General features: G+C 29.6%; 6 protein-coding genes across 6 annotated transcripts; 1 reads left to right on the top strand and 5 right to left on the bottom strand.

Annotated features, from left to right (window-relative positions):
- Positions 1 to 1280: 1280 nt before the first annotated feature.
- Positions 1281 to 1631, bottom strand: OCT59_001860 (uncharacterized protein; the record flags this gene model as incomplete). The annotated part of the gene is made up of 1 exon (XM_066144125.1): positions 1281 to 1631. One exon carries the CDS (start codon positions 1629 to 1631, stop codon positions 1281 to 1283), a length of 351 nt encoding a protein of 116 aa, XP_065995322.1.
- A 48-nt stretch (positions 1632 to 1679) lies between these two features.
- Positions 1680 to 2345, bottom strand: OCT59_001859 (uncharacterized protein; the record flags this gene model as incomplete). The annotated part of the gene is made up of 2 exons (XM_066144124.1): positions 1680 to 2248; positions 2315 to 2345. 2 exons carry the CDS (start codon positions 2343 to 2345, stop codon positions 1680 to 1682), a joined length of 600 nt encoding a protein of 199 aa, XP_065995321.1.
- A 127-nt stretch (positions 2346 to 2472) lies between these two features.
- Positions 2473 to 2802, bottom strand: OCT59_001858 (uncharacterized protein; the record flags this gene model as incomplete). Its single annotated transcript, XM_066144123.1, has 2 exons — positions 2473 to 2716; positions 2789 to 2802. 2 exons carry the CDS (start codon positions 2800 to 2802, stop codon positions 2473 to 2475), a joined length of 258 nt encoding a protein of 85 aa, XP_065995320.1.
- A 678-nt stretch (positions 2803 to 3480) lies between these two features.
- On the bottom strand, positions 3481 to 3981 carry OCT59_001857 (uncharacterized protein; the record flags this gene model as incomplete). The annotated part of the gene is made up of 1 exon (XM_025311561.1): positions 3481 to 3981. The coding sequence occupies one exon, from the start codon at positions 3979 to 3981 to the stop codon at positions 3481 to 3483; it is 501 nt and encodes a 166-aa protein (XP_025170416.1).
- Positions 3982 to 8191: 4210 nt separating this feature from the next.
- On the top strand, positions 8192 to 8587 carry OCT59_001856 (uncharacterized protein; the record flags this gene model as incomplete). Its single annotated transcript, XM_025311562.1, has 1 exon — positions 8192 to 8587. One exon carries the CDS (start codon positions 8192 to 8194, stop codon positions 8585 to 8587), a length of 396 nt encoding a protein of 131 aa, XP_025170418.1.
- Positions 8588 to 9745: 1158 nt separating this feature from the next.
- On the bottom strand, positions 9746 to 11890 carry OCT59_001855 (uncharacterized protein; the record flags this gene model as incomplete). Its single annotated transcript, XM_025320842.2, has 8 exons — positions 9746 to 10002; positions 10081 to 10173; positions 10248 to 10431; positions 10559 to 10598; positions 10669 to 10850; positions 10921 to 11422; positions 11494 to 11529; positions 11833 to 11890. The coding sequence occupies 8 exons, from the start codon at positions 11888 to 11890 to the stop codon at positions 9952 to 9954; spliced, it is 1146 nt and encodes a 381-aa protein (XP_025170419.1). The 3' UTR covers positions 9746 to 9951.
- Between the last annotated feature and the right edge of the window lie 91 nt (positions 11891 to 11981).

Genomic DNA, 11981 nt, shown 5'->3' with positions numbered 1-11981 from the left:
ATGATGCCAAGATCATTCTCTAGGATCAATAGATACGATTCTATTGCTAGTTTCATAAAAAATGTTTAGCGTTAATTATCTCGTGATATATCAAGGCTAGAGAGATGATCTTACTACCATTCGACGCGTCTCGATTATACATGAAACTGAAATTGGTTAATTTTGACCTCCAAAATGGTCGAAATGGTTGAAATGATTTCGACTTGAGCCCCTCCAAAAGTCGAAATGGTCAAAATTACGTCATAGTTATATGATTTTATAGTAAACAATAATATTAAAATTCAAAGTTAACGAACTCCACATCCAGTGATTTGATTTTTATGATCTTTACACGGTTGATTTCAGCTCATCGAGAGGATTCCAATGATATGTATTTCATATTTGTAGCATCAATATTGACGGAGTTATTCACATTTAAAATTTGGTATTAAATAGTCTTATAATTTTTATAGTAAACAATAATTTTAAAATTCAAAGTTAACGATCTCCGCATCCAGTGCTTTGATTTTTATGATCTTTACGCGGTTGGATTCAGCTCATCGAGAGGATTCCAATGATATGTATTTCATATCTGTAGCATCAATATTGACGGAGTTATTCACGTTTAAAATTTGGTATTAAATAGTCTTATAATTTTTATAGTAAGCAATAATTTTAAAATTCAAAGCTAACAATCTCCGCATCCAGTTATTTGATTTTTATGATTTTTATGCGGTTGGATTCAGCTCATCGAGAGGATTCCAATGATATATATTTCATATCTGTAGCATCAATATTGACGGAGTTATTCACATTTAAAATTTTTATATTAAATTATAATTATAAAAATCACATGACTAAGATGTAATTTTGACCATTTCAACTTTAATTTTGACTTTTGACCTTCCCAAGTTGAAATATTTCTACTTTTAGGCTTTAATTTCAACTTCATATATAGTTTTGGTGAAATGATTTTAATGAAATATTGCTCGTCTTTATATGATTACTATGGTGTGCGTCACTTATAAACCACAAAGTCTGAAATTTTAAATGTAGATTTTCACGTGATATGATACTATTTGCACGTGACTTCGGTGACAAAAAAAATTGCGCGCGTGCATTTTTTTAATTTTATTCAAATTTATTTAACTTGTCTAATACATATTCAGGAATACAGCGGTGGGATTTATATTTTTTGGCTGCATATTCTGCCAACTTACCTGTAATTCCATTTCTATATAAATCCATATAACGCCATGTTTTCCTTGCAAATTTTCTTATCATTTTTGTATCAACAGATTCTAAAGCTGCAGGAACAACACGTTGCAAGCTTGACCATGAATAATCACAATTCTCACGAGCATATCTTTTTGCTGCCCCCAATATCTTTCAATAAAGTTAAGTTCACAATGGAACTTTGGATAAAAAATGCATTTATGCCCAGCTTCTAATATTGCTTCCTCTAATGCACTTTTTTGTTCCATAAAATCAGGTTGTAATGAAATAATTCGGCGGGCACAACAATCAATTCGGGTTACATCATCCACTTTATCTTTACACAACTGACAATCAGCATTTAGACCATTTCTCCATAAGCCTCGTTCAATTAAAACTTGTTTCATTCCCTTGGGCTTTCCATTTTCATTTACCATCGATTGGTGCTGATTGTTTAATCCAAAAACTGTATCCCTCATTTTTGGTTACTTGCTACCGGGTTTTAAGTTCATTTTATTTGCTACAAGAGCATCAGGGTTAAATGCTGCATGGTTTGAGCTATTATCAAATGCAAATAATGCAATACAATTGGGAAAAAGGGTTTCAAAAATGGGAATTACTTTTGTTTTTATTTGATTAATTAGGTGTTCACTTGTCCAATACCCTTCACGATCTTTGCCTGGTTGGAGATACACGCGTACTTCTTCAGGTATAAAAGGATTTTCTTGATGCTGTTGTATATTTAATTTAAGTCGTCCACATTCCTCTAACAAAAATTCACTAACCATTATCGAACGTCCATTTCCTTTTTTGCGTAATGGCAATTCTCCCGATTTCGCCCATACACCCCGTTTTCCATCATTAGAGTAAAAGATACATTCATCATGCGTTACAAGAATTACCTCTTTATCATCAGATTCAAGTATTGGCGGTATTCGTTCCATAGTTTCACCTTCATATTTCGCCATATACTTCTCATAACTATAGATTTCGTCTAAAAAGGATTTTCGATATTCAACAACATCAGGACGTTCATGACCATCATAATAAATACCTTAATATTTAAATAATAAGGTTATTTTTTTGTATAACAATGTGTTAATTAATCTTCTTACCTTACTTTTGTGATTGAAAAGTATAACTAAGAACATTTAACCATCGTGCCGCAGTTTTCATGGTGATGGGTTTTTTTTTTGTTATTCCAGAATTTGCAAGCAATTTTTGCTCAACGAATTCCTTAAACTTCAATAGAGTAGTTGTTCCACCTTGAGATCGAATTTATATATGGCATTCTTCTGCTATATCTTCATCATCTATCAATCGTATTGTTTTTTGATGCCTTCCTTGACGGCTTACTGGAAGACGATTATGCTGAAGCCAAAAATTTGCCCAGTATTGAATTGATCTTGCTCTATATGGTGCACAATCAATAAAAATCAACTGTGCGGCTTCTTTGCTGGTTTTCATCTTTCCTTTTCCATTTTCACCTAATCTTTTCAAATACTCATATATTGCACGTTTCCTGTTATATTCAGCAGCTGTTAAAATCTTCTGCTTTTCTTTAAGATCAGTCCATATCGGCGGATTTGTTCACCCTCTAATTAACATGTTTATTTTAAGGTACTTTTGTTACACAAATTATTACATATGGCACAGTAGGACCTGGGACGAACATTAAAAAAATTTTATTTGGTTTTATTAATACAATAATTTGATAAATTTGATAAATAGTTCTTTTAAGCCAAAATACAATAAATATTATTCTTAGCAATACTGATAATATCTGTTGTGGAATCTCACTTTATACAATAGCTTCTAAATCTTTTTTGTGTAAAATCAATAATACATATGCTTACAATTTGTTTGAATATAAAAGTTCTTATTTTGTCTACAGCAAGATAAATAAGAATTAATAATATGTTTTGAAAAATGCAAAAAATGGACAATTTTATGAAAGTTATTATAAAAAAAAAATTTTTTAAATATTAAATGAGTCTTAGAATACTTTTATAAATATTCATAGCTATTGTGTCTATATAAATTTTTATTTTACTTTTTGTTTTATTAAAACATACTTACTTTCTAATAATACACATTAAAAATACTATGCAGGTGAGAAATGGGTTTTTTGTTAACGAAATGGGTTTTTTTGTGTCTATTTTACGTTAAATAATTTAAGTTTCGCAAATGTAGATTTTCACTCGACTTATTATTTAGTCAAGTGATATTCAATCAGATGATTTCATGACATTACAAACCGGTTTTGGGTGACAGATATTATGAAAATCATTCAAAATTTAGCATTATGCAAAAGTGAACAAATCCGCCGATATGCTTTAAATTTTCGATTCTTTCACCCACATCAAGTTGATTTCGTTCTTCCTCATCCATATCATCAAGAACGTCTTCAAAATCATCCGGTATTGGTTTATTATTCATGAAAGTTGATATTTTTATGGTTCCTTTTGCAGCTTTTGTAAAGGAGCCATTTGGTCTATATTTATCAAAATATGTTGATTTTTTTATTTTCCCAGTAAGATATGGTCCGCGTTTTGTTTTTTCCAAGTGGGTGTTATCTGACCAGGTTAACTCAAGAGGTTTATCTTCAAAAGCTTCTTTTTCGTTTAATAAACTAAACTCTTCATCCCATCCACTGTCATTTTTATCACCCCATTCATCACCTAATTCATCACATCCATCAGATAGCCTTGGTCGTTTTGTAAACTTCCCGTTATTGTCTCGTATCTGCTCTTTTCCTCTAGTTTTTCTCTTAGATGGACGAGTCATAATTGTTGTGTGGGGAAATTAATCAAAAAAACGCCATTTTCATATGAAATTCACGTAACATTTATCCTGATCACCAGTCCAAAATTTTCCATTTTTCCATATAGATCATATGATTTATTCTCGAACTTTCAGGCTTAATAAAATTAAATTTTTATATTAATTCTTAAAAAGTAAACTGATAAAAATGTTCAGCATATGCTATTCTATTAATTTATCGGTTTAAATTTGTATTTTACTGCTTAATTCTTAACGTATAAAATTTTAAAGTCACATGATATTTTTGTGGTTTATAGGTGACGCACACCATAATTGCCGAATTATTTTGATTTTTGCATTTTTTCTTAAAATAAAATAGAACTGAACCGAACTGAATGATTCCGATTCCAAAACCAAACTGAGAACCAAACCGAATTTTTGGTCAGTTTCAGATCAGTTTCCAGTTCAAACTGGAACTGTTTGGAGCTCTAATGATTTGTTGATTAGTGACGATGATAATAGCGAAAATGAAAGTAATAATGTGACTTTAAATGACTCTTCTAAACTTTATACTGAAGAATAAGAATAAGGATGAAATATATTTGTTAAAGAGTGGATTGAAGCTATTAAATGTGAAAATACATTTGATCATTTTGAAGATAAAATACTTTTAGATAGTGAAATAAATAATAACTTTAATTTTGGAGAAAGAACAATTCATCCTGCAGACGATCTGACAGCAAAATGGTTATTACAATCTTTATTCATTTCTAATTTAGGATTTTCTGCTTATTTACAGGAAAATCAGATTTATTCAGCACTTTAAAAATTAATTCATATGTTTTAATTTTTATAGTATTTGTTGTAAAAATTTATGATATATTAAATAATAAATAAATTTTGAAATTTTATAACGGTAAAAATTAAATCACATTATTAAATCACGTGATTATATATCATTATAACCAAATTCTTTAAAGCTAAAATGACTATATGATTAATTACTTAGTTACTAAGTCATTTAGGTCACATCCGGTCATGTACCAACACTGATGAAGATATATCTAGGGATGTGGGGGTCCAACTAGTTGGTTATACAATATAATATACAATAAGTCTAATAAATCAAAACTGTCCTTCATATAAATTCATATACGTTATTAATAAATTACAATGATCAGTGAACAAAATACCCTGCAATTAAAAAAACCAGCCACCCAATTATGTCATCCTTGAAACATGATCATCTTTACATCTGTTTTGTCACGTCCAAGTACTTTAAATAATGTTTGGACCTTTTCTGAGAAGAAAAAAACAACATTAGCGGTTTTATTTTAGTATTTATGATGAATAAATCAATATTTAGAAGTCTAAAACAAGTAAACCAAGTTTATTTTTTACAAGAAAACGTTATTTATATAGACTTTTAATTTATAATAACTTTTAACCTTTTTTTTTTTAAAAAAAAACTGAAAAAAATATTGTCTATAGTAAATGTCTACAATAAATAGTTGTATGCAGTTTTCACTAATAAAAGAGAATGTATTTAATAAAATTTTAATATAAAAGTGATATTTATTGTTAAAAAAATATTTTTCATTGTTTTTTAAAAAAATTTTTTTAATACATATTTCGAAATAATAGTTTTTCTAATAAGTTATATTAAACTTTGACCTGAGAAACCCAATAACGCTCTAATAGCCATAAAAATTTGCCAATATATAACTCTTACCAACACTAATCTACTCTCAAACATCAGCTTTTAGAAACATTGTATGTCAAAAGTTTTAGGCTTGGAATGTTGTCTTGGATATATTAAAATAATAAAATTTAGGGGTAATGGTAGTGGGACAGTTTGTTAATACGAAATTATATTGTGTAACCAATCAGTTGGACCCCCACACCCCTAGGATATATAACCCAACAGCCCAGAAAAATTCTTTGATCACGTGATCTGTTTTATTTATCACATTGTCACATCCTGTCCGAGTTTCACTGTTTATATTTATCTGAGGGACTTAGATTTTTTCAATTACTAATAATTATAACACATATGAATGTTATTAAAAATCTTTGAAATATTAATTTATTGCGTATTTATTTAGATTATTTTTTTTTCCTCTATCAAGTAGATGAAATTCTATTTGTCATATTTTATTCATCACATCCTAAATTTTTCAATCACGTGTCAGTACCGAGTTCGAAAAATTTTCTGGATGCCGTTGGGATAGTTTGATGAAGATACATCACAGCAAAAGTTTTTTCAAATAAATCTCTTAAACATGATACTCTTTTTATTGGTAACTTTCAAAATGAAAACTTTTTTTGTTACATCATTTTATTCATTAGCTATTAAAATTATTGTAACCATTTACAACTATTTCATAATTACTTTTTATAAATCCATATAGAAATCCCAGAGCCACAATAATGCTATCTGAAAAAATCTGTTAACATTTCTTTAACTGATAAATCCTCTTCTTTAACTTTGCTAATTCTAAGGTTGCTTGCCGAAACCTAGGGGTTTAGGTAAGATGGCGTTTTGCCGAAAAGCGAAATTCTGCCAAAACTATATTAAAGTTATATTAAAAAACTGGCGAAACTTTGGAGAAAGGCGAAACTGCCGAAACTTATTATAAATGCTGAAACTGCTGAAACTCTGCCGAAACTATAATAAATCTATAGTAAAATTTGATGAAACTAATCGTAGGATTTTGAAGAGGTTTAAACAAGCAACCTTAGCTAATTCACATAGTTAATATATTCCAACCTTTCTCTACTATTTTTATAAAGCTCTGAACCGTTCAGAGCTTTATATTTTTATCCTATTCTGATTCCAAAGATTCTTATTTAAAATGGATTAAATATTCAATTACCTAAGAATTATTACAGTATAATTATTTCCAGGGTTTTATGAGATGTTTAACAATGCTTCTGACTAATTATTTTTGCAAATAACTTTTCGATCTTAAGGGTGGGTTATTTGTTGATCTGTAAGTATAGTTGCATCTAGGGATTGGAATCGATTCCCATTATTACAATCGATTCTAAAATCGATTAATTGTGATTAATCATTTAACAAATACTGATTTTTTTTTATACTATTTATAATAGGTGTGTTTAAACACATATCACGTGATTACAAAATTACAGTGATCGACGAACAAATTTCCTTTTTTGGAAATTTGTACAACCTTGTGCGATAGCAACTTGAATTTTATTGGGAGATAAAATTTCCTTTTTAGGAAGTTTGTGTTCCGTCGCGTGATTCACGGGCGGAATTATGAATTTGGCCAAAATTAACTATTATGAACAAATAATAATTTACGGTCAAATTAACGAAACTGCGCCACAACAAGTAGATTCGATTTTTATTCGAGATTCGATTTAAAATCGATTCTTATCGATTTTCGATAGTTTCGATTTTAATCGAATCTTTTCCGATCCCTAGTTGCATCTAGGTAGGTTGGATATATTATAGGAGTAATCTAAGGAGTGTTGTGATTTATAATTTAGGTTTTATTTATATCGGCGTTTACAAGAGACAAATATTACAAAATTGGTAAAAATATATATACTATCCCAATAAAATTTAGAAAGGTAAACGAAACTTGATTAACAATCGAAGTCACGTGATATTGTGGCGTCAGAGTTGTTTAAATTACGGGAATGAACATTTACATGTTATAAGTAAAAAATGTTATGAAAAACAGGATTTAAAGAAAGGATGATAATAATAATAGTAGTGTAATAATAGATGACGATAGTAGTGAAGAATTAGAAGTGGTGGATGAAACTGATGAAACTAATGATAATAACTTTGGGGATTTATATATATATATATATATATTGGAAAATAAGATCCGAATTAATCTTTTCCAAGAAAAGAAAGAAATTATTAGAGTAAAAACAAAATATGACTACGAGGACTTTTGGAAAAAATGCAAAAACTTGAAAAGAGGCTTACGAAAATAATGATGAGAAAAGTAATGAAAATAAAAAAGGGAATATTGGAATAATAAAAATAAGTGGAAAATTTGGCAAACAATAAACTGTAGAGGATAAATTGATAATCTTAAAAAAGATTCACAAGATAATCAGTATTGAAATTAAAAAAGGAAAGGAGATTGTGAATCATTAGCTATAAAAGAGGTAGGATGAATTAACAGAGGGAGTAAAAAATTTAAAACCGGACTTTGATATACGAAAAATAAAATTGGATAATTATTTGAATATGAGTCGACCAAGTGAAATTGCGAGGCAAATTGACGAAATTGTTTATCATATTAAGGGAAAAAAGGTCAGAATACAAAAAGAACGGGAAGCAATTGAACAAGATAAGCGAGAAAGAAATGAATTAATGAAAGGAAGGGACAAACTGGAAGATGAGATTGAAGAATTAAAACTGAAAATTGATAGGGAACAAAGTAGAATTTCTAAAAAAGAAAAGGAAGTTGAAGGGATGATAAATAACATTAAGGGGCTGGTTAATGATTTAGTAAAAATAAAGGAAGAGTATGAAAAAGGAATGGTCAGTCCTAACCCATACTCAAAAGAAGAACCCGTTAAAGATATTTACGAGAAAGTGGTAAATTTTTTAAGAGACGAGGGGGTAGAAGAGATGAAATAGAAACAAAAGGGGACGTTCAGATGATTAGGGAAATAGGCAGAAAATTGTTTTCCAAAAAAAGGTTAAGGGTAATGAATTGGAATTCGAAATGAATGGGAGGAAAGTGTAAAGCGGTATAAAAGTGATTTGAAATTGGGAAAAAGAATTTTGTAAAAAATTAAAATGGCTTCTCAATATTGAAACACAAGAAGATTCATAAAATCAGGGGTAACCCAAGGAAACTTCAAAAGACATGATTGGCAACCAGAAAAGGGGGATATTAATAAACGAATAGCATCAAAGGAAGGGTTAAGATGTAAAAGACTGATGTAACTCAACAAAAGAAATTGAAGTTTTTATGGGGTACCAAAATGTAAAGAATGTTTAACGCATATAGTCAGAAATTCATGGGAAAAAGTAGTTCAGGAATATAATGAAATAAAAGATGTAGTGAAATCGGAAATTAATTTAGAAAGGGTAACTTTTGTATTTTACGAAAAGAAAAAGAATATGAAAAATATGGGAGAATATTATTTATTTTATTTTATTTTAAATAAATTAGGATTAGAATTTTAGTCATGTGATTAGTAGAAATGAAATTTATATTTAATGTATTTTTATTAATATTATTTTATGAGAATAGCACATATTTTACGTACATCCTACCAGAGTTTATGCACTTGCACGTGATAGCGTTAAACTTAACTCCGGCCAGTGCGTACGTACACATGATGCGTAACAGCGAAGATGGGTTCCTTAACTGTTAATGTACAATGAGGTACTCACGATATTAAAGTACGAACTGGCCGGAATTAACGTTAACGCTATCACGTGCAAGTGCATAACTCCTAAACTCGGGCCAGTTCGTACGTTAATATCGACTGTAAAGGACGCACCTTTAATCATATATATACACAATTTTTTTTTGCTTGAGATTATTAGATTACCATTCAGGATGACATATCCAATAATGTGACTTGATATTTTAAAAAGTCCGTCCAATAAGATTAGTAATATTTTTTGTTAAAAGCCAATCTTAAAAATCACTAATCATAATCTTTATCGCCAATACACGTAATGCAGGGTCAAGTTAGTTATGTCGTACAACGTCAGATACCATAATGCATTTATTTTTATGTGGTTTCAAGATCAAGCTTTGCGTTTCATAGTAACTTTATCCATGTGATATTTATTAGTGAAATGAAATAAAAAAAAAGTATCAAAAAAAAATAATTATTGTTACAGTCCACTCTAAAGACTCACTCTAAGGAAACAAATTTATTGTTGTAAATATAATACTAGTTACAGTATATGAAACTGCACATCAAATACGATGTTATACCCTATTATCTAAATTTTGTAGCAAAAACAAGTCATTTTACAAATTATAAGTTTCCACGGGCTTCTTGATCACGTTCAATAGCTTCAAATAACGACTATAAAAATAAAAATAATTTAATTATTTAATGCTGTTATAAAAAAAAACTCATACTGTTAAGTAGCTTTGGTTGTACCTTGAAGTTACCAGCACCGAACCCCTGATGGTTACGACGTTGAATTACTTCGATGAATAAAGTAGGTCGATCTTGAAGTGGTTTAGTGAATATCTATTTTTTTCATGAATATTGTGTTAACAAAAAAAATCTTTCTTTTCCCTTGAAATGAGTAAGAAATATTTTACCTGTAGTAAATAACCTTCTTCGTCATAATCAACTAAAATGTGCAACTTTTGTAAAATTTCAATATCCTCAAGAATTTTTGTACAAGAAGTTTGTAAACGTTCACGAAGGTTATCATAATATGAATCAGGGATTGTTATAAATTCCAATCCACGGGCACGAAGATTTGTTATACTTGTAATAATACTAATTTCGAGAATAGAAAGAATACATAATTATTTATCAATTTTACGTAATGCAAAATATATATATATATATTTATCCTGCATTAAAAACAATATTAATGCAAACAATTATGTATAATGATACTTGCTCTTCAGTTCTTAATGCAATATGTTGAACTCCTGCACCGCCTGTTACACAATAAAGAGAAAATTTATAATTCGATGAATGAAGAAAATAAAGAGATCATTTTTTTATTACCGTAATAGTCAACATATTCTTGAATTTGAGATTTTTTTCGCCCGATTGCTGGTTCATTTACTGGCATTTTAATCTTTTCATGGTAATCGGCCATGACAATTGAACGCAAAGAAGAGTATTCCGTATGAATTTGTTTATCGTCAACTGACCAAAATCGATGAAAATTGAAAACCTTTTCATACCTAAAAAAAGAATCGGTACAACAATAATATTAATAATTAAAAATAAACGCGGCGGGATAAAATAACTTACATTTCACAAATTTGGTCCATTTCAAGATCGGGTTGGTTGCCGACCACATGATCTATATGACCTAAATTAGCGGGAGGCAAAGTTTCCTCTAAAGGATCTTTAAACGATAAGCGGCGAAAATTTGGTAAAAATTCACCATGATAATTTTTCCTTTCAACAAAAGTATGTACGGTATCACCATAGGTTCCTATAGTGGCCATAATAACTACTCCATTTTCATCGCGTTCTTCCCACGGTTCCCTAATTGATTTACCACCACGTTGTACACAATTTTCCCAAAGACCTCTCGCATCATCTACAGTGAATGCTACATCTTTTACACCATCTCCATGAAGACTTTGATGGTCACTCATTAATTTATCGTTTGGATTAAGCGGTGATTGAAATACAAAGGTTATCGAATTCTGTCTAACTACGTGAGATACTACATCACGTACTCCCGTTTCTAAACCTTGATATCCAATATGCTTAAAACCGAGTTTAGTACAATAATATGACGCAGCTATACGAAGATAATAGAAAAGTTATTTACGACTTAAAAAGAAGCGTTCTTTATGTATGATAAATCCTTACCCTGTTTTGCGTTTCCAACCCAATATTTTATGTGATCTATAATTAAAGATACATAATTTTAACTTTGAATTTCAAAGATAGTAAATTTGGACACTCAATATGACAGACGATGAATAAAGTAATGTGCACTGAGAAGTTGAAAACATATTTGGACATCCAAATCTTGCAATCCTATACTAACAATTCAATAAAATTATACTGCACATAGAAATACATAAAATAATGTGTTGAAATTATTGGAATATTGGAAGGATAAGGCCCAATTCCCAATGAAACTTCCAATGCACATCACAGCTCTGGATCTTTATGACGAAATTCACCAAAAACATATTAACATACCAAATCCTTCGTAATTGCCGAGATCGAGTTTAGGTCCTTTGTTTGTATAAGAAGTCATCTTTCAAATAAATTTGAGAAAACGTAAATTTAAGAAAGATTTTTAAATAATATAAATGTCGGATTTAAATTTGCTGTTGGTTTTGATTCAA

Source organism: Rhizophagus irregularis, chromosome 10, assembly GCF_026210795.1.
Source record: "Rhizophagus irregularis chromosome 10, complete sequence".
Classification (NCBI taxonomy): domain Eukaryota; kingdom Fungi; phylum Glomeromycota; class Glomeromycetes; order Glomerales; family Glomeraceae; genus Rhizophagus; species Rhizophagus irregularis.
The sequence above is the reverse complement of the archived record's forward strand: the minus strand, read 5'-3'. Positions and strand labels throughout refer to the sequence as shown.